This window comes from Delphinus delphis, chromosome 6, assembly GCF_949987515.2.
Source record: "Delphinus delphis chromosome 6, mDelDel1.2, whole genome shotgun sequence".
Classification (NCBI taxonomy): Eukaryota; Metazoa; Chordata; class Mammalia; order Artiodactyla; family Delphinidae; genus Delphinus; species Delphinus delphis.
Window position 1 is genome coordinate 89314264 of NC_082688.1, and position 21620 is coordinate 89335883.

At 49.4% G+C, this 21620-nt stretch overlaps 1 protein-coding gene across 1 annotated transcript in view; it reads right to left on the reverse strand.

The window, feature by feature from the left end:
• The window catches only part of WNK2 (WNK lysine deficient protein kinase 2), a 155903-nt gene that overhangs the window by 75811 nt on the left and 58472 nt on the right, over window positions 1–21620 (reverse strand). The window contains exons 8-19 of the mRNA XM_060015032.1: window positions 21034–21316; window positions 17488–17690; window positions 14823–14978; window positions 14225–14416; window positions 12191–12745; window positions 9398–9691; window positions 8795–8844; window positions 7833–8001; window positions 7630–7746; window positions 7075–7245; window positions 6759–6804; window positions 6125–6244 (exon numbers count right to left, since the gene is read on the reverse strand). Coding sequence (XP_059871015.1) covers window positions 6125–6244; window positions 6759–6804; window positions 7075–7245; window positions 7630–7746; window positions 7833–8001; window positions 8795–8844; window positions 9398–9691; window positions 12191–12745; window positions 14225–14416; window positions 14823–14978; window positions 17488–17690; window positions 21034–21316 — 2356 coding nt within the window. The remainder of the gene's footprint in view (window positions 1–6124; window positions 6245–6758; window positions 6805–7074; window positions 7246–7629; window positions 7747–7832; window positions 8002–8794; window positions 8845–9397; window positions 9692–12190; window positions 12746–14224; window positions 14417–14822; window positions 14979–17487; window positions 17691–21033; window positions 21317–21620) is intronic.

A 21620-nucleotide genomic window follows, 5' to 3' on the forward strand; every position in this document is an offset into this window, starting at 1 on the left:
ATGTACATGTCCATCATTCTCCCAACTATTTCTTCATGAACCTTGTAATCTATACCTCCCTTCCTTTCCTACCACAACCTCATTCCCAGACAACCGCTCGTCTGTTTTCCATCCCTATAAATTAGTCTGCATTTTCTAGCCTTTTACATAAATGCAATCATGTAGCATGCATTATTTTTTTGTTTGGCATCTTTCACTGACGTATTCTGAGAATCACCCATACTATAATGAATGTCAGTTGTTCATTCCTTTCTATTGCAGAGTAGTGTTATACGGTATGGATAAATCACAATATGTTTTTCTGTTCATGTGAGCTATTGCTACGTTCCGGCTATTATAAATAAAGCTGCTATGAACATGCTGTGTAAGTGTTTGTATGGACATCTGCTTTCATTTCTCTTGGATACGTACCAAGGAGCAGAATAACTAGATCCTATGGCACTTGTATGTTTATTTTTAAAAGACATTACCAAATTGTTCTCCAAGGTTCTCCAGCTGTTTTCCATTTTATACAGTGTATAAGAGTTTCAATTCCCCCACATCCTCAGCAACACTTGGTCTTTTAAATTTTAGCTATTTTAATAGGTGTGTAGTGGTATCCTCTTGCGATTTTAATTTGCAGCTTCTTACTGAATAATTACCTTTTCATATACTTATTTGGCACCCACAAATCTTAGGTGAAGTGTCTGTTCAAATATTTTTGTTAGCTTGTTTATTTTCTTCTCACTGCATTTTGAGAGTTCCTCATATTATCTGGACACAAGTCCTTTATTGCATATATGGTTAACAAATATTTTCACCTTGTCTCTGGTTTCTCTTTTCATTCCCTTGCTGTTTCTCAAAGAGTAGACATTTTGAATTTGATTCATTTACCAATTTTTTTCTTTTGCAGATCATGCTTTGGTGCTATATCTAAGAAATCTCTATCTAACCCAAGGTCACACAAACATTCTCCTGTGTATCCTACTATAAGTTTCATTGTTTTCAGTTTTACATTTAGGTTTACATTCCATTTTGAGTTGATTTTTGTATATAGTGTTAAGTATGGATATTCATTTTTCACATATGAATGATCAATAGTCCTAAGACTGAAAAGATTGTCCTCTCTTCACTGAATGTTCTTTGAAATGTTTATAAAAAATTAAGTGTCTCTATGTGTTTGGGTCTATTTCTGGACTCTATTTTATTCCATTGATCTATTTATCTGTATTTATACCAATACCACACAGTCTTGATCACTATGGTTTTATAATAATTCCTGAAATCAGCTAGTGTTAGCATTCCAATCTACTTCTCTTATTTCCAAATTCCAATGGCTTTTACATTTTCATAGGGTTGGCTTTTCAATTGCTAGAAAAACACTTCTGGGATTCTTGTGGCAGCTGCATAAAATTTATTGATTAACTGAGAAAGAATTAACTCTGTAACAATACTGTGTCTTCTGACCCATGAATAGGGTACTTCTTTAGGTCTTCTTTGGTTTCCACCCACATTGTTTTGTAGTTCTCACTGCACAGGTCTTACATATACCTTATCAGGTTTAACCCTATGTAGTTCATATAGAGTTTGCTAAGGATGTTTATAGCTGTTGAATTTTGTGAAATTCCTTTTCTGCATTTATTGAGATAATCTTATGAATTGTCTTTCCTATCAATAAGGTAAATTACATTTCTTTCCTATTTCCTATAGTTTTTTGGACATATGGAATACAGTTGTAGTAACTGTATTAATGTGCTTGTCTGCTAATTCTTACAACTGTGTCAGCTATGGGTTCATTAGAATGAGGAATTTTTCTCATATTGTCCTGCCTGGTAATTTTGATTGGATACCAGACAATGTAAAATTTGCCTTCTTGGGTGCTGTATGAATTTGTATTCCTAGAAACATTCTTTGTTGTGGGATGCAGTTAAGCTACTGTGGCTTGATATTTTCAGATCCTGTTCTTAAGTCTAGGGCTAATTATTCCCCACAACTGAGGCAAGGCCCTTTTCAGTACTCTACCCAATGTCCCTTGAATTATAAGTCCTTCCAGCTAACTGGTAGGAACAGACATTCTGGTCCATATGAGCTTTAGTATCATTCCCTCTAATCCTTTGGGGGTGCTTCATTTCCTGGCATTGGCTAGTTTCCTCACATACATTACTCTGCAAAATAATCAAGGGGAATCCTCTGTCAATCCACAGACTTTTCTCTTTGTGCTGCTCTCTCCTCTCCAGAACTCTACCCAGCCAACTCTTGCCCTCGGGCTTTCTCAGACTCTCAGGTCAGTCTCCTCACCACAGGTAGTCCGCTGAGCTCTACCTGGGTCCCTCCCTCCATGCTCTGGGATGTGAAAACTTTCTCAGTGCAGTCAGCTGAAATGATCATAGATTTTTTCAGGGATCAATGTCCTTCACTGCCTTATGTTCAAAGTCTTAAAAAACATTCTTTCATATATTTTGCATGCTTTTTTAGTTGTTTTGAGGGAAAATAAATCCAGTGCCTATTATCCATCTTGGCCAAAGTAGAAGTCTGAGGGTCTCTTTTATTGTCTGTTGTTGCTGCTGCTTTCCTTTCATGCTATCTTGCCTCATTATCAACATATATAACATATATATATTTTTTTCACTTTTTAAATTATCATACAGTAAAATGGAGTTTTTCTTTAGGTGTAGAGTTCTGAGAACTTTAGCACCATATATCCATAGAATTATTACCATAATCAATACAGAACAATTCAGTCACCCCAAAACAATGTGATTGGTTTATCCCTTTATACTCACATTCTCCCCCTACCTCTGACTCCTTGCAAACACTGATCTGTTCTCTATCTATAGTTTTTTTGAGAATGTCATTATAAATGGGATTATACAGTATGTAGCCTTTTGAGACTGGCTTCTTTCACTCAGTAAGCCTTTGGGGTTCACTCATACTGTTGCATGTGTCAATAGTTGTTTCTTTTTCAAAGCACCATAGTTTGTTTTTCCATTCACCCACTGCAGGATATTTGGGTTGTTTCCAGTTTGGGCAATTAGGCAACTGAACTGCTATAACCACTTATATATGTGTTTACTGAACATGATTTTTTATTTCTCCTGGATAAATACTGAGGATTGAAATTGTTGTCATATACTAAGTATATCTTTTATTTTTAAAATGCCCAACTATTTTCCAGAATAGCTATACCATTTTGCATTCCCACTAACATGAGAGATCCAGTTGCTCCACATCCAACACCAAAACTTAGTATTGTTAGCTTAGCCATTCTCACAAGTGCGTGGTGATCCTTCACTATGGCTTTTATTTGCATTTCCCTGGTAGTCAATGACATTAATTTTTTTTAATGTGCCTAACTGCTATCCTTATGTTCTCTTTAAGGAAGTGTCTATTCAAGTCCATTGTCCATTTTTTAGTTGAGTTCTTTGTTTCCTTACTGATGAGTTTTGAGAATTCTTTATATATTTCAGGAACAAATACTATGCTGAATATGTAATTTGCAATTATTTTCTCCCAGTCTGCAGATTGTCTTTTCATTCTCTTAACAGTCGTTTTCACAGAGCAAAAGAGTTTTATTTTGATGATGTCTGATTTATCCATTTTCTTCTTTTATGGGTTATGCTTTTGGTGTTAGATCTAACGACTCCCTGGCTCAGGTCACAAAAGTTTTTCTCCAATGTTTTTTTCTAAAAGTTATAGTTTTACATTTTATATTTGGATATACAATGAAATTTGAGTTAATTATTATATAAGATGTCAGGCATAGGTCAAGGTTCAATTATTGCATATGTATAAGCAACTAGTCCAACACCATTTATTGAAAAGACTATCCTTTCTACATAGAATTGCTTTTGCATCTTTGCCAAAAAATCAAATGGCCGTATTTCTATGGATCTATTTCTGGGCTTTCTATTCTTTTCCACTTATCTATGTGCCAATCCCTTTGCCAATACTGAGCTTTCTGGATTACCGTAACATTAAAATAAGCCTTAATACTGAGTAGTGTGATGCCTCCAACTTCATTCTCCTTTTTCAAAACTGCTTTAGCTATTTAAATTACCTTTGTACTTCCATATAAATTTTAGAGTCAGAGTGCCTATATCTGCAAAAATGATCCTGTTTGAATTTTTATTGGTATTGCATTAAATCTATATATCACTTCGGGAAGAACTGACATTTTTACTATGTTGAGTCTTCCAATCCATAAACATAGAATGTTTCTCCATTTATTTAGGTCATCTCTAATCCATTTCATCAATATTTTATAGTTTTCACCATACAGATTCTGTATATGTTCTGTTACATTTATAGCTATTATCTTTTTTTTTGAGCCACTGTAAATAGTATTCTTTCAAAATTTTAGTTTTTAATTGTTCACTGTCAGCATAGAAATATAGTTATTTTTGTTGTTGATTATATATCCTGTGATCTTGCTAAACTCTCTTACTTGTTCTAAGAGTTGTTTGTTGTTAAGAATGCTTGTGATTTTTTCCACATAAAATCATATTAGCTGCAGAGACAGTTTTATTTCTTCCTTTTCAATCCACATGCCTTTTATTTCTGTTTCTTGCCCATCTGGAATCTAAGATTTCTAGTGTGATGTTGAATAGGAATAGAGAGAGTGGACATCTATGCCTTGATCCCAATCTCTGGGAAAACACATTTAGCTTTTCACCACTAAATATGATGCTAGCTGTCAGTTTTCTGGAGATGCCCTTTATCAGGTTGAGGATGTTCCCTTTTATCGCTAGTTTGCTGAGCATTTTTATCATAAATGGATGCTGTATTTTGTCAAATACTTTTTCTGTATCAACTGATATGATCATGTATCTTTCCCTTTGTAGAGAAAGGAAATTCCCATTGACATTATATGGTGAATTAATTGATTTTTGAATATTGCCTTCCCAGGATATACTCCACTTTGTTATGGCATATTACTTTTTTTATAAATTTCTAGATTTGACTTTTTGATGTGTTATTGAGTGTTTTTTCCCCCTCTATATCCTTGAAAGATTAGCATCTGTCACTCTTTTTTTGTACTGCCTTTGTGTGGTTTTGATATAAGGGTGACGCTGGCTTCATAAAATTATTTGAGAAGTGTTCCTTCCTCTTCCATTTTCTGGATGAGACTATATAGAATTGGTGTTATTTCCTTTATTAAATGTTTGATAGAATTCACCAGTGAAACTATCTGGGCCTAGAAAATTCCTTTGGGAGATTTTTTTGATGCAAATTCAATCTTGTTAATAGGAGTATTCAGGTTATCTATTCCACCTTGGATGAGTTTTAGTAGTTTGTGGCTTTCAGAATTAGTCTGTTTCATCTAAGTTGTCAAATTTATGTGTGCAGGTTTGTTCATAGTATTCCATGACTAGTATCCTTTTACGCAAGACCTGTAATGGTCTCCTTTTTTATTCCTGATATTGGTATTTTGTGTCTTTTTCTTTGTCAGTCTTACAAGAAGTTAATCATTTTATTAATTCTTTTCAAAGAATCAGTTTTTGGTTCCATTGTTTTTATTATTGTTTTTGTCTCAAATTTCATTGATTTCTGCTCTTTATTTCCTTCCTTCTGCTCGCTTTGGATTTTGTTCTAGTTTTCCTAATTTCTCAAAATGAAAGCTTGGGATACTGATTTGAGATCTCTTTCTTCCTCTAATCATTTAGTGCTATAAATTTCCCTTTAATTACTGTTTTAGCTGCATCCCACATATTTTAATATGTTGTATTTTCATTCTTGTTCATATCAAAATGTTTTCTGATTTTCCTTGAGACTTCTTCCCACAACAATACTGGTAAGAAAGGGCAAGCGCAGAGCCCTTTCAGCACACACCTGTGCAGCCCATGTGCCTCACCTGCACTGTGAAGGTAACTGGCAGGCCCAAGCCTAAGTGCCACCTTGACTTGGCTCATTTGGTGGAAAACTAGGACAGGGATACAGACAAGGACACAGCACCACAGACTGCTCTGCATTTTGGGGCAACAGTGCAGGGTGAGGCCCTTGCACTTTGCTGGGCACACAGCACCTGCTGGCAAAACATGAACACAGGTAAAGCCAGGCTGAGGACAATGAGGTGATGTGGAGCAATACACAGGAGGCACACCTAATTATCAAGGAGGAAGATTTGAGGGGTTCTGGCTGCTCATACCTTGGCTGGTGTCTGGCTGCAGGGAGCTCAGAGGAAGTGGGGGTGAAGATTCGGGGGCCTCTGCTGCTGGATGCTCAGCCACTGGACAGATGATAAACCACCTCTTCCCAGTGTGAAGGACTAAGAGGCAGGGCAAAAACAGCTGGTGAGAGTGAGCAGGTTTCTCCCAAGGCTGGCGTGACCCCTCCCCACCAGCACCAGACCTGCCGTATGGGGATTTGGGGAACTCCTCTCACACCAGTGGGGAGGATGTGCAACCCACTCAGGGGGTCCTCACTGGCAGAGGCTCTCACAAGTCCCCCCAGCACAGGCTTATGTCCCAGGACACCTGTGGTGCATCACTGAAGCGGTAATGCTGGCTGGGGGACCAGCAGACAGCAGCGAGTCCACACAATGCTCCGTCCCAACCCAGGCCAGATATGGCTTCTCAGACAGGGCAGCTGTCCCCCAATGGGGGCATGCTCACCACACACTCCAGCACTCCCCCCCCGTGTGGTAGTCAAAACCCCTTACAATATGCTCATTGTGGGACTCTTATCAAATGCCTGCTGGAAGGCAGAGAAGGGACAATGACAGATATGCCTCCTCCAAATGCATGTCTGATTGGCAGGTGTAGCCTTGAAAGGAGACATACCATTTTGCTGATACACCGGGGCATTCGCTTGGGGTTGGCGACTCTCCTGAAGGAGGTAAAGGATCAGAACTCAGCAGACTGCGTGGAACAAGAACTTCCTTCAGAGCACAGCACTGCCTCAAATCATCTGAGGGGCCTCAGGAGCTTGGACATTTCTAACTGAACTGAAGGCGCCCACCCTCCCAGCCACCTCACCCAACACTGCATGGCCTACAGGCTCCTCCAGCAGGCGACATCACAGTGTTGTACTCACAGAGCCTGGAGCTGGGGGATAAGCAGGCCCAGACCCTCCTGGGACCTCTTACCCGGGACTTACCTCCCCAGAACCCAGGCCACAGGTGCTGAGGTGCGGCGGGCTCACCCCAGGGTCAGAGCCACGGTCCACATCCGTGTCCTCACTGAGCATGTCCTCTGCCTTGTCCATGACGTCCTTCATCTGCTCAATGAATGTCTCCCGCTCAGCCTGCAGGATGAAGTCGTGCTCTACCTGCAACAGCGCATGCAACCCTGCTGGTAGGGATGTACCTCGGGCCACTGGCCACACTGGGTCTTCACTGATTGATTTGCTTGACTTCTACTCTGGACTAAACCCAAGAGGGGAGACACAGCCAGGGAGCCCAGTTCCCAACATCAGGGCTGCACGGTTCAGCAAGAGAAGCCACAGCTTGAGAAGCAGGCCCTCCAGGTGATGGGCCAGTGCTGCCCACAAGAGGCAGCCACCTGCAGAGGCGGGAGGACAGGTAAGGCTGGCAACCAATATTCTCCTCAGTGGGGTTGGCAGGCATGCGCCCAAAGGACACAGGGAGACAGCCTCACAGTCCCAGGGGAAGGGCCACTGACTCATCTGACCAGGCAGGACACCTAGCCTCACCATGTAGGTAGCAATCTCGTCAGGTGCATCCCCATCCAGGTCGAACTTGAACGTCACCATCTTATGGTTGTGGGTCTCCAGCTGGCACTCCACCATCTTGTCACCCGTGTTGCACACCTACAGGACACTGAGGCAGTGAGACCAGGGAGGAGGCCGTGCCTAGCCAGCCCTGTCTTGCCGGCCCGTTCTGCCTGGCTACTCACATTCAGGATGGTCAGCCGGGGCCGGCTGGCTCTCTCCTGGCGGGAGCGTGCACGCGTGGACCTGCGGTGATGTTTCCGAGCGGCCTTGCCTTCCAGCTTCCCCCCACCAAATGCACCTTCACAGCTGTCACTCATCTCTCTTCCAGAAGTGACGTCAGAACCTCCGTAGCTACGCAAAAACCAAGAATGTTACAGTACCCAAGGGAAGGGCCTGCAAGCCTGCCTCACGTGGAAACTTGGCTTTTCGGGAAACAGCCAGAAGATTGACTGTCTGGGTGTGCTCACCTGGAAAACCTAGAGAGTCTAACGCTGGCCATGCCCAGGAGAGAGATCCCTGAGCCCGCTGCCCTTCTCCCCCTGTAACATCTGTCCCAGGCAGTGTTGGAGTCGTAGAGAACACATGGCCTTTCTGACCCAGGACCTAAGTCCTCTCAGCTCCTGGCCTGTGAATCAGACTTATTCGGCTTACAGTAAATGTCAGGATTAAGACACAATCCTCCCCCGTGCCTCGGTTCCCCCATCTGTTCAACAGCAAGGGGAACACGCCAGCCAGATGCAGCTGTTGTAGGATTTGAGGAGACTTTGCGGAACACCAAGTTTGGTGCTGGCATTACCAGAAGGGTGGGACACAGGGTCACTTCCTGTAACCAGTTCCCTCCCCAAATGCAACATTCTCCGTGCCTGAGGTGCTGGGAGACCCAGGATGTGGGCTGGACTCTGCCCTGCCCTCCAGGCCTCCCCACGGTCCCCAGACCTGCTGACTCTCTGTCCGCAGCCTCTCCCTTCTAGAAGGTCCTCGGCATTGCAGACCAGCACAAGGACCCAGAACACAACTGACTACCAAATTTCAACAAGCACTGACAAAGACCCCACAGGAGCTACCTGAAGCTCCACCACGTCAGACTTGGAAATGAGCGACATTGTTAGAAGCCCTGACACATGAGGGCAAAGTGTGCCATTACCTCTCACAGCTCTGAGGGAGGCTTGGCTGCTTGTCCTGCGAGGCCTGCTCCTGAAATAAAACCATGGAAAGGAGGACAGGTCACATCCATTCCCCCGCGACACAGACGCATCAGTCTGCTGTCTCCCCACCTCCACAGCCCAGCCCGCCACCCGCCTCCTTCTGACTGCAGCAAGCAAACCACGCAGGGTGGCAGGAGTGAGGGGTTTTATGTTAACGCTTGGAGCCAAGCAGATTTCTAAAAGCTGGGGCCACCCCCTTTCCAAACACGCTAACCCACTTTGATCATCCCCATGAGGGAGCACATGGCCCAGGAAGAATTGTCACAGGCCTTCCCATCGCCTCCAAAGAAAAGCACTCTGAATCCATGTGTAAAAATCACGGTCTCCAGCTGGATGTGTCATTAAAGAAAGTGTGACATCCAGGGACAGCAGAGGAAGATAAGAACAGCACCCATGGTGTCCCTGAGTACATGCTTCCACCTTCCCAAGGGCATCCCCGACTTCTAGGGCTGAGACCCAAGGTCATGGCACAGGAGGGCTGCCGTGGTGCTGGGATCAGGGTGACGGAATGGGGGCTAAGCCCCAAGGGGAGGGCCACACACCTCCGGGGGCAGCTCCACTGTCAGCTGAACGGCTGGGCAGGGACCAGTGATCCCAGGACCGCTGGGCAGTGGCAGGTTAGCAGGTGGCAGGAGCGCAGTGGTCTGGACAGGCAAGCTCTGAGCAGCTGCCATCACTGTGGGGGCCAGGGAGCCGGGGAGCTGAGGCAGGAGCTCAGGGGCAGTAGGCGGCAGCACTTCTGGCAGAGGTGGGGAGAGAACGGCAGCAGGCGCAGGCACTGTGGGGACCTGGGTGGTGACATCCACGGCATATGGAGGCGGGTGGCCAAGCAGGATCTGGGGGCACAGAGGACAGGGATGCAAATTGGGGTGCGGGCCATGGCATTTCCTGAGGGTCCCGGACCAAAGCAGGCACTTCCACCATCCAGGCAGGTGAGCAGGAAATGCAGACATCCCTCTCCATCCACCCACACCCCACAGACAAATCCAGGAATGTTTGTATGCAGATTTAATGAAACAAACAAGAACGGACACTCTCATGTCCCCATCTGTATAAAATCAGACCTAAAACTGCACTTCATCTCGGAACTTCTAGCTGAGTCAGGCTGAGAAGCTGTAAGTATGGCATACACTTGGCACCTGTCTGGGCTCCGTGCCACCACCCTACAGGGCCAGGCCACCACGCTACTCCATCCAAGCCTCCTGTCAGGTCAACACCTGCATTCCGGGGCTTCCCTGGTGGCACAGTGGTTGAGAGTCCGCCTGCCGATGCAGGGGACATGGGTTCGTGCCCCGGTCCGGGAAGATCCCACATGCCGCGGAGCGGCTGGGCCCGTGAGCCATGGCCGCTGAGCCTGCGCGTCCGGAGCCTGTGCTCCGCAACGGGAGAGGCCACAACAGTGAGGGGCCGCGTAACGCAAAAAACAAACAAACAAATCCTGCATTCCAATCCCAGCCATGGCAAGAGGGACTGTGGACCTATGCCTTCCATGGGGTGACTCAGGAGCTGGACCAGATTCCCTACTGTTCTCTCTTGAAAAGCTCTCATGGGGGAAGGCTAAGACAGGCTAAGGGCTCCAGTTCGGGGTTGAGGTTGGGAATGGGAATGACCCGCCACCGGGCCTGCTGGTATGAGACCAATAAGACACGTGGTATGTGGGGTAAGATGCGAAAGCCAAAGCCTAGCCGAGGAGCCCTCTCTCCTGGAAAGACACCCCAGCTGGTGCATTCAGGGGAGTCTCTTCCCTCAGCGCAGGGAAGCCTCTGGGCGGCCAGACAAGCTCATCAATCAACTCCAGACCCTCTGCCAGCCGGACCACAGAGAGGCCACCAGGCCTGGCCAGTGACCTCTAAGCACCCAGCACCTTCTCCAGCCACTGGCTGAGCCAACAACCCAGTGCCAACAGTGTGCCAGGCCAGCATGTGGCGTCAGGCACGGGCCCAGCAATGACACCACAGACCCCCAGGCCTCCACTCGGCCCTTGGCTTTCCCCAAATGGCCCTGACCCGAGTCAGTGCTACTCCAAGTAACAGACCAGGGAGGTGCCTGCTCAGGCAAGGCACTGGACTGATGCACCTCCTCACACTGGTTTTCAAACAAACACCAGCCTACTGGTCAAGGAAAATCATCCCTTCCTTCTCCGAGTACAAATCCCTTCTTCCGCACCATCTGCGGAAAGGCCGCAGGCTGGGCAGGGAGCTGGGCCACAGTGGGGTGAATGGACAGGGCAGCCACACCCGGTGGACAGAAACATCCAGGAGAATCTGTGCATACTTAGGACACAGTGCCTTACTCTAGAATGGATTCAGTACAAAACGAGCTAGGGGGACACCCGGCCCCTTAGCACACTTCCAGAATGAATCTTCATGACCAAATCAAAAGGGCAGGAGCCTGAGCTCAAACAGCAAAGGACACGCCCAACAGGCACAAAGCTCTTGAGGCTTAGAGCCAGGGTGGCCAGGTGGGAGGGCGCCCAGGTAAGAGGCCCTGAGGTGGGAGGGCTCCCAAGTAAGAGGCTCCCTAGGTGGGGGGATGCCCAGATGAGAGCCTCCCCAAGGTGAGAGCCCCCCACAAGGTGAGAGCCCCCCACAAGGTGAGAGCCCCACGCCAGCTCCTCTCCTCACCTGAGGGTGGATAACTGCCCTGGAGCTCCAAAACACGCATGGGCTGCGCAGGTGCGTGGAGCCACGGGGAGGTCCGCCCAGCCAGCAAGGTGCGTGTCCCTGTATCCCTTCACTGTCAGCCCAACAAGCTGCCCATGGTCCCCACCTGATTCTGAGACATCATCCTTGTCTGCCATGACTGCCTTGGAACCAATAACCCATGTACACCCAGCACTGCCCAGTCCACAACCAACAGATCCCGTCAGAACCCCATCTGCCTCATTTCCCAGTTGCTGAGATGGGGGTTACCCGCCTTCTTTACTTTGACAGGCAAAAAGACAGGCAGCGTGAGCCTCTCCAGCGTCCACGGAGCGGCTGACACAGCTGCACCGAGACTGCCAACCCTGTCCAGGTGAAGGCAGGTGCCACAATGCCCAGGAGCCCCCCCACCACAAGCAGCTGCTACTGACACTTGGGAAGGAACCAAGAGTGGAGCTTCTAGCCACCCCAATCCCCAAGGCTCCTAACACGTGCTGGGAGGTGAGAGGAGGCAGCAGACACCCCCCATGCTGGATGAGACGCTGCAGCCATGGGACAGAGCTGCCTGCTTGTCCATTCCCACTCTGCTACCGGGGTCAAGGTGCTGAGAAGGAGCAGAGGTCCATGAACTCCTCGTGTGCTAAGGGGTCTCCCAGTGCCTAGAGGGTGGGCCCTGGCCAGCAGGTGGGTTACCTGACTCCCAGCACTGGCGGCCGGAGCAGCCTGCTCGGCAAGGCGGGCAACACTTGGCTTGTGGGGTTGTGGCACCATGGGGGGTGCCGGGTGGGGAGGGGCAGCCCGCACATTCTGCGCTGCATGGAGGGGAGAAGGCGGGACGTCGCTGGGCACCATCTGCGGAAAGGCCGCCGGGTACACAGGCTGGGCAGGGAGCTGGGCCACGGTGGGGTGAATGGACAGGGCAGCCACACCCTGTGGAGCCACAGCCAGCAGAGGGATGCCAGTAGCAGTGGCCGCCACGTTTGGCACGATGGTCTGGCATGGGACGGCCAGTGGTGCCCCTGCAGGGTGGGGCAGCTTGACTGTCTGCAGAGGCAGGGCCGGTGACGTGGGCAGGGGAGCAGTGGTGGCACTGAGTGGGAGGCTTGGCAAGATGACAGCTGGAGAGAAATACTGAGAGGGGGGAGGCACGGCGGGCCCACTGGTGGCTGGCAGGTCAGGAAGGGCTGCAGGGAGGCTGTCGACTGTGGCCAGTGGAGCGATGGGGGGGACAACAGGAAGTGGAGGCATCTGAAAGAGAACAAGCATGTCAGCCCCACCAAGACTTGGCCGTGTCTGCAGCACATCTGCACTGGGTGAGAGGGTCCACGTCACCCACAGCTTCTGCCTCAACACACTTCTGTGTAGCTTCTATGGAAGGGAACAAAAACAAACCCAATTTAAATGGAACCAAGTGTATGATACCATCAAAGAGAAGGAAAGGCAGGAGGCCTCAGAAGGGTGTGGGGTGCAGACATGACCTTCAAGACAGCCCCACCTTCAGCACCACCTCAAAGGGGCTCAGGCTGGGCCATGCTGAGGCTACTGCTAGGTGACTGCAAGGACATCAGGGGTTATAACAGTGACCATCAGATTCACAGCTTTGGCATGTTCTCATTCAGAAAGACCAGGACTGCCAGAGCTACCGGACTGGCCCCAAACATCTGAAATTACTTTGCCTGATTCCCTCCAATCTGTATAAATTCACACTGAGACCAAATTCTTCAACAGGTTATCTCAAGAAAAGCATATCTTCCAGCCCCTCCTTGCTGGCCGAATGCCCCTGTGCCATGCATCCTGGGAGACAGCAGCGTCTCACAACAGCAGAGCTCTGGAACCTTCAGTGTCTGCTCGTCCATCCTGGAGACATCTCGTGGATCTAGCCCTTCAAACATTTCAGCAGATTCTCTGACAGTTCTCTCTAAAATAAAGCTTTTCTGGTTGCGGGCACACGAGCATTGCATAATATGTGCCTTTGTGTAATTATAAGACAGCGAAAATATGCAAACTGACCTCTGTGTATTTGAAAAGCAACTAAATGCCCGACCACCGGGAGCAAGGTGGTGGGTGAACTAGATGATGAAAGTGACTCCAATGCAGGAGTAATGAGGACAAGGCTGGTGACAGGCAACTGCTGACATGAAAGAACCTTCTGGGTGGTGCCTATAAACCGCAGGAACACTCACAGCTTCACTTCCCATCCTAGCTCTGCCAACACACTATAATGGGATCCATGAAACGAAAGCCGTCCCGTGATCAAGGTTCACTGGAAACATGCATGACCACTGACAGCATTAGCCTGAGTGACAGCACCCAAGCATCAACCACGTGCTATCAAGTGATACTGGTCCCGTGATGCTCCCCCGAAGACGGGCATCAGAAGTCACTTTTACAGTCAACTCTTCTTTGTAGCTGGCGAGCTGCTCGGCTGTCCCCTGGACTCCCAAGAATCCAGGGTCAGCACAGCCTCGAGTAGCTCTGTGGAGGACGGTGACTATAGCTACGTGCTCACAGCCCCATCCTGGCTTCTCTGGTCTGACTCTGGACTAAACCTTTCCCCATCCTAGATGCATGTGGGGCAGAAGTCAAAGGCAGGAGAGCACGGCAGCCCAGCCGCCCTGTCATCAGGGAGTGTCTGTCTCTTGAGGGACCCGTGTGCCCTGAGGACAAGGAACAGCCAACCAGACTGGGGGAGAAGGTGAGGCTGTAGGGCAGGGGACAGAGAGGTACCTGTGGAGGGACTTGAGCAAGTGGCTGCAGGGGCGCCGGAGGCATCTGGAGGGGCTTCAGCTGAGCAGGGGCCACCACCTGGGAGGTTGGAGCCAGGTATGGAGGCAGGTTGGGGGGCACCGGCTGGAGGGGGCCCACAGGCTGTGGGGCCAGGACCTGTGGCAGGGGTACCGGCTGGGTCACGTGAGGAGGCTAGAAAGAGAGAGGGGCTTCTCTTAGACCAGTGCCCTCCTGAGATACACCTATGTACTTAGACACAACAGAATATATCGACTCACACACATGCACACACACACATACCCACACACATGTTCAAACACCCAGGCTGGAGCCCGGGACACACAGATCTGGGAGGACCACTGTGTGCAACGGGGACCTTCTGAGTGCTGCGGAACCCTGAACTCCACAGACACAAGAGACCCACCCCCACTCCCATCTACACCCTGGGCCCTGGGGAACTGCAGAGAAGGCGTATAGGGGGCCTGGACCTGCCAGGAGGCTCACAGACACTGGGCTCAGGCCAGCCAATACGGATGGGCAGGGCCTGGGGAGACCGAGGCACCCATGGTACCCATAAAGAGGGGCAGCCAGCACTCACCTGGTGGGCGGGGGGTGTGGGCTGGCCTGGGCCTGTCGGCACAGGGGCACTGGGCGGCGGCAGCCCAGGGGCGAAGCTCATGGCCGGCTCCGGGAAAGGCTGCTGTGGGAGCAGAGGGTGGGCGGGGGGCGGGATGGAGGCCACCGACAGGCCAGGCTGCAAAAAGCACCCAGAGCCACACTCAGGAGCTGTCCTAAGGAGCCCTGCCAAGCACACACTCACCATCTCCAGGGACCCATCTCTCACTCCCCGTGCCTGCCATCCTGCCAGGGACCCTTTCCGAGGAACATGATGCAGCAGAAGCAAGGTGTGGAGGTCCCTAAACCAAGAACAGCCACACCTCCCAACCAGGGAATGTCCTAGAACTTCAGCTCCACAGAATATCATGCTGTGAGAAAAGATCATTAAAAGAGATTTGTGGAACCTTGGAAAACGCTTGTTATGACATTAAATGAGGGAAAGATAAAAAGCCATACGTGTCTTGTTCATAAGACAATATAAAATGTGTACATGTGGATATATTCACAAACAGAATATGGAAACGTGGGAATAAAACATGGGACAGAGCTGGAGAGAGGGGTGCCCTGAAGAGCTGCGAGTCTCCCATGACTCACCCATCAGGAAAGAAACAAGGCCACAGACGTGAGCCCTCACCGCCAAGCACAGCATAGACATGGACTAGGAAAGAGTCAGAAATCTGAGTAGTGGATGTTTGATGCTATTAAGAACAGCTGCTAACTTGTTCATTTTTAGGTGCAATAATGGTACGGGGTTTTGTTTTCAGAGTCTTGATCCTGAAGAGATATAGACTGAAATATCTTGGGGCAAAACATCTTTCTGTCTAGGATTTACTTCAAAATAGTGGGGATGTGAGAAGCAGGTGAGAGCTATGGAAAAAAACACAGAGATGACTTCTGAAGGTGAGAGCACATCGACATCAGAAAGTTCTCTCACTTGTTTTCTAGATGAAACACGTGATTTCCAAAACCATTATCACTCATTTCATCTTCTGCAGTAAACGCTTTATGAAAAGCAGCATGGGGTAGAATGGAATCCCTCCTTTGCGTTCACTTGAAGCCACAGGGTGGAATGAGTCACGTGTGCACGTGTTCCTAGAGCCGCAATCCCTAGCCCAGCAGGAGTCAGGAGCTCAGGCAGCCTGGAGGCCTCAGAGGAGCGGCTTGTACTCCTGACTCCACCGTCTGTGCCACTTCTTCCCTGGGTCCCAGGGGCAAATCACCATGGCAACCCTCCCCAGGAGCCCTCAGTGCACCCTGGGGACCCCTTCTGTCCAAGGTGTTTTTGCATAAATAGGCAAAAGATGGGAGAGAACACTCCAGCCAATTTTGGGTGCATCCTGGCCAGGCCCTCGACCTACCTGTGCACGGGCATTCCGGCCTGTGAGCCAAAACTAGGACAGGGGCAGTGCTGCAGGGACCTGGGTGGAGAGCACACTGTGGGGCCAGGGAAAGTATGATCCTGCCCTAGAGGGGATGAGGGCCGGTGGAAGGTTCTGGCTCAGCCCTAGCATGGGTGACCTAAAGCCGAGAACCACTGCTCTGAGAAGCAGGTGGCCTTCTCATAAATGAACTCTTCCTGCTCTAAAATCATATTTCACTTAATTTTGTGAAACGAGTCAAACTGCAGATGAATACTGGGTTCCAGTCAGCAGAGGCAAATGCTTCAACTGCTTTTCCAAAGGGACTTTCTGAGCCTGAGCAGTCAGGAGGGGAGGGAAGAGAGACAGAGGTGGCCAGAAAGGCTGGGGCCCGGCACTCAGCAGCCCCAAAAGGCAGCCGCAGTGTGAGAGTGCGTGATTGAAAGCACACGTGAGAGCGTGGAGTGAGAGCACATGTGAGAGCACGTTGGGAGCCACTGTAACGTGAGGCAGGAGACGCTCTTCGGGCAGGGGCACTGGCCCTGACCACTTCTGGGCCTGAGGGGCATCTAAATCTCTCTCTGGACCCCTCTCCACAGCCTGGCTCAAGGGCAACTTCCCTGGGACTGACCATTTGGGACTGGGAAGCAAGCAATTGTTTTGCTTTCTTTAACATTAAAAAAAATCAAAATAAAAAAACAAATGCTAAATGTGACTCCCTCATCTAGCAATTTCCATCTCATCTAACAAATTATTCCACAGGCATAAAGAAGCATGAGGCCCTTTCAATCCTACTTCTCAAACATCACTGAAAATGCTTCCCATGATTTGGTCGTTTCCATACCTCTAACTTTTAACAGCTGCATATGTGGTGGAGAAATGCCAGGAGATACTTAACACTCCCTCAGTGAAGCCAGACACTGAGACAAAATCAAAGGCTTCATTACTATAAATGATGCTTTTCTGTCACCTTTGCGACAGTCAGAAGTAACTTTTCAGGCCCAGCGTCAGTCACAGGGCGGGACCTTGCCAGGTTTATCACAGCTTTGCAAGCACTGGGTGTCACTGGGCTCTGTTTCCAGTATTTTCTCATCTGGCAGGTCTTTGAGGGTACACCATAGGCTGTTCCAGCCTGCAGCCCTGCAGTTACTGGCAAGGATGGACCTCCCACGGGCCTGCTTTTGCATGGCTGGGAACTGACAACAGGCCAGCACCAACTAGATGGACCATCACAGACTCTAGTCCATGTGGACAGGAACTCTGGCCAGAAGGGGTGGGCTGACTCACCACGGCAGGCTGCTGGTAGGCCCCCAGTGAGGGCAGGCTATGTGGCAGGACAGGCCCGTCACTCACGCTCACAGGGGGGCTGCACACACACTGGGCGGGGGGCTGCACTCCATCCACCAGCGAGCCCAGCACAACGCTCTGCTGGCTGCTCTGCGAGTCCGAATACACCGTGGAGCCCTGGCCACTGTCAAACGTGCTGTCCGCTGGGGAAGGAGGACAAAAGCACAGCTCAAAGTGGGCACCCCCAAACATCACCCCCACAGCACTCCAGCAAGTCTCAGGGAACGCAAACATGGGATAGCTTGTCCTCGTGTTTTCTTCTGTAAAACAAAGACTTGGTTACATTTCCAGATCACATACATAATAAATGTGTGTCATTAAAAAAAATCAACTAAAGAACGGTACAGGGGGCTGTAATTGTACCACCCAGCAATGGCCCTGGCAGCCTGCCCACACACTGCCTGACATCTGTTGGTGCTCACCATGGGCCACCATGGATCCCAGGTGGGTACCTTGCACCACCCTCTGTAGGCAGGACAACTTCCACCAGCTTACAGATAGGGACCTCATCTGGCACCTGACCTGGCCTTGAAAGTGAGCACTTTCAGCTCTTCAAAGGCACCAGATGGAACGTCCAAGTTAGGAAAAGCTACAGTCATGTGGAGGAAAGAACTACCACCTGAGTTTTATAGCAGGGGAGGGAGGTCTCAGGACCCTGACCACCTCCACTCACCACAGCAAAGAGCCTGAAGTAGGAAGACCTGGGTCCAAATCTAGCCCCTCGCTTCACAGGCCCAGGTGTAACGTGGTTGGAAAACGGGGCGGACGAGGTGCCTGCCCCACAGAGAGGCCATAAAAGGGGGACCCGGAGAGTCCACGGCCCAAGGCAGCCCCCCAAGAGGCCAGCCTCACCCAAGATCAGCCCAGATTGGCCATCAAACCCAGCCTGGGTGGAAGGAGCTGCCTGCACATGGGGGCACAGACAAGACTGCCACGGCCCACAGGCTGGTCTCACCAAGCCTGGGAAGACACCTGGGAAGACAGGGCGCCTGCATGGTCATGCCAGGCAAGAGTGAAAAGCAAAAACCTGTTTGAAGTGGCACTTTTGTTTTACTGCCTCCAGGTTCCAAAAGCTACATAAGCATTAGGATTTGTCACCTATGAACACCAAGCTATTTCTATGGGGCACCTTTTGGCCTACGTGTCCATTTGTAATTTAAACAAATAAAGTAAAAGAGGACTCTTGTTGGCTTTGCAACAAAATAATTTTTCCCAAGAGCTGATCAGAACTTATTTTGACCCAGGAAGACTTAAGAATGGTGAGGTTTGATTGTGCAAAACCAATTTACCAAGTGGCTCTGAGTTTTGATGAGGTGGCTGGTAGTCATTGCTACTTAGAGACAGAGACAGCATGTGCACATGAGAGACAGAGTGTGGGCACACGAGACAGAGACAGAGAGGTGAGTGCATGAGAGAGAGTGTACAGACCAATTTCAGGTACAGTGACTCTAACCATATATGTGACACTTTATATTTTTAAAGTGAATGTGTTTATTTGTATAATAAAAATTATTTTTAAAAATCACTTTTAACCTATTGACAAATTGTGTTCTCACAGTCACAGATGCTGGCCCAGGCTTGAGCCTGATCTGGTTAGCTGGTGGGCAGCTAACAGAAAACAGAGTGGGGAGTCAAAACATATGATATTTGCTGCACCTTCCAATATATGAAAGTGTGTGTGTGCCCATCTTGTTATCTAAGACCAGGTCCCCTCCAGTGATGTGTGTGCTGCTTGCGTCTACATTAGTTCATCTTTATGAAGCACAGTGTGGTCCAGCCGGCCCCAGGCACTGCGGCCAGAGGGATGGCTGAGCACAGGCTTTCTGTTCTGACCCACTGCAAGGTGCAGAAGAGCATGTGCAGGGTGCTGTGGGTTACAGATTAGAGGGAGACACAGGGGTGCCCACGTGTGTGCACGTGTGCCCATGCGCCTGTGCACATGCACTCGTGTGGGTATATTCTACGTGCACACATGTATGTATGTATGCATATGCATGTTGAGCGTGTGTGTGGTAGACTGCAGGTATAGGTTACGTCTGGAAGTTATTATCTCTGGAAGTTTAAGTTAAAAGACTTAAAACATCAGTGACCTCCAGGGAGGAAAATTAACTGGTTTCTGCTGTATACCCTCTTGGATTTTCTGAATTTTATAAAATGTGACTAAATATAGTCTACTTTAGAGAAATTACGGTAAATAGGTAAAACTGTTTTTGAGAAGCATGGCCACTACATGAAGCACACTCATTCTTAGTCAGTCAGGAAGGGGATCTGTTTGCAGACAGAACGCCCACCCTAAACTCATCTGTTGATTCACATCTATGCAACGGGTCGAGCCTGTGTCACAACATCTTACCACAGCAGAGCATTTTCTAGGTCACAGACTGTATCTGTTCAAAGTTCAACAAAAGGAGATTTCTTAATTCCTGTCCTAGAAATTTTTCAACTAAAAATTATGTTTTCAGAGTGTGTAGTGGTATGTCAGGAGTGGAAAGCCTTTTCCTGCAAAAACTTTATGCTCTTGAACTAATTTTTCGGTTCATCAGAAAATGGAGTGATGATGTGGCGATTCTGTTCTCCAAAGCAAACTTGAGCAGGTAGGAGAGAAGTAAACAGTAGGCAACCTATCTCAAAGTGATGGCCAGCCAGCCGATGGTTTGAATTCAAACAGCCTGCTTTGAAGAATGTTTAGCTATTTTACTGATAAAGAAAGGATGTAACTATTAAATAGATTACACAGACTATTTTGGTCTTTCCACACAAACAACCTGAAATAGTGGCTTGGGCAGGTGGCTCAGCTCTCCATGCTTATTCACAGAACAGACAGAAAAGGCTACATCCCCCATCCTCAGCTCACGGCTAAATTTTTAGGATACTGAGGACTTCCACTTAGACATGGAGAAGACACGGGATTCTTCATTCCAGTGGTCTGAGATGAAGCCAGCTACAAAGTGACTCCCACCAATCCATCAGTGACACTCTCTGGGAAACACACTAAAGGTCTCAAAGGTTCAGTACCAGAAGGGAGATAACCTTGGGGACGGACAATCCGAGCAGCAAAAGTCACAACCAAGACCACGGCATGACTAGAGGCTGCAGCCACTGGCAGCCCCAGGACCACAGCATGTGGCACAGACGCCTCCACTGGTCAGCGACTCCAGGCCTGAGGCCCAGCCCTCAGGTTCCCTGTGAGGCGGGGACTGATATATTCCAGACGGGATAAGTAGCTGAACTAAACAAGCTCTATCCCTGCTGGCTCGGGGGGCGCAGGAGGTTCTGGGTCTCCCTGGATATTTGTCCCCCACCTGTCCTGAGAAGCTGGACTTCAGGGAGACTTAAACCCCTCTGGGAACAGATCTCTTTGCAACGTGGGGATGCTTCCAGTGCCCTCCCTGGAAGAATGTTTGCCCACACCAATCATTCATACCCGCGGGGTGGGCTAAGGGGAGGGCAGCAGGGCAGGGGGGCCCTGGGGCGGGCAGCACTCACAGGCCAGGGAGGTGGCGCTGGCCGGCAGCGCAGGGGTGAGGAGGTGCTGGTCGGCCTCGGGCTCCTCCAGCTCTGGCGGCCCAGCCTGAGAGTGGTAGGTCACCTGGACCTGCAGGGGTGTGGGTGGGCCCCTGGCCTTGTCAGGGCTGCCGGGGTCCCGCTGCTCCTGGGGCTGCAGTGCTGGCCAGATCCTCTTCCGCCGCCACTGGATCAATGCCACGCGGTCACGGATGGACTTGGCCACAATCTTCACATCACTCTCGTGGAAAAATCCTGACTCAATCTGCAAAGGAAATCACCGTGTCATGACTGGGATGGGCCCCACCCACATGCCCCACTACCAGGCAACCCTGCCGTATGCACCGCCGCCTCCTGCTCGTGGGGTCTCTGCCCAAAGTCCCCTCCTCGGGTCCCTCACCCCCATCACCAAGCTCGCTCCTCTCGTGGACGCTCTCGTCATCCCGTAAGTAAATATCCTCCCGCCATCGACTGCAGATCCACAGGGAGAGTGACCATCTAAACCTACACTGACCCGGCTCCTGGTCGGCGGCAACACAGCAGATGCTCGTAACCATGGGCTGGATGTG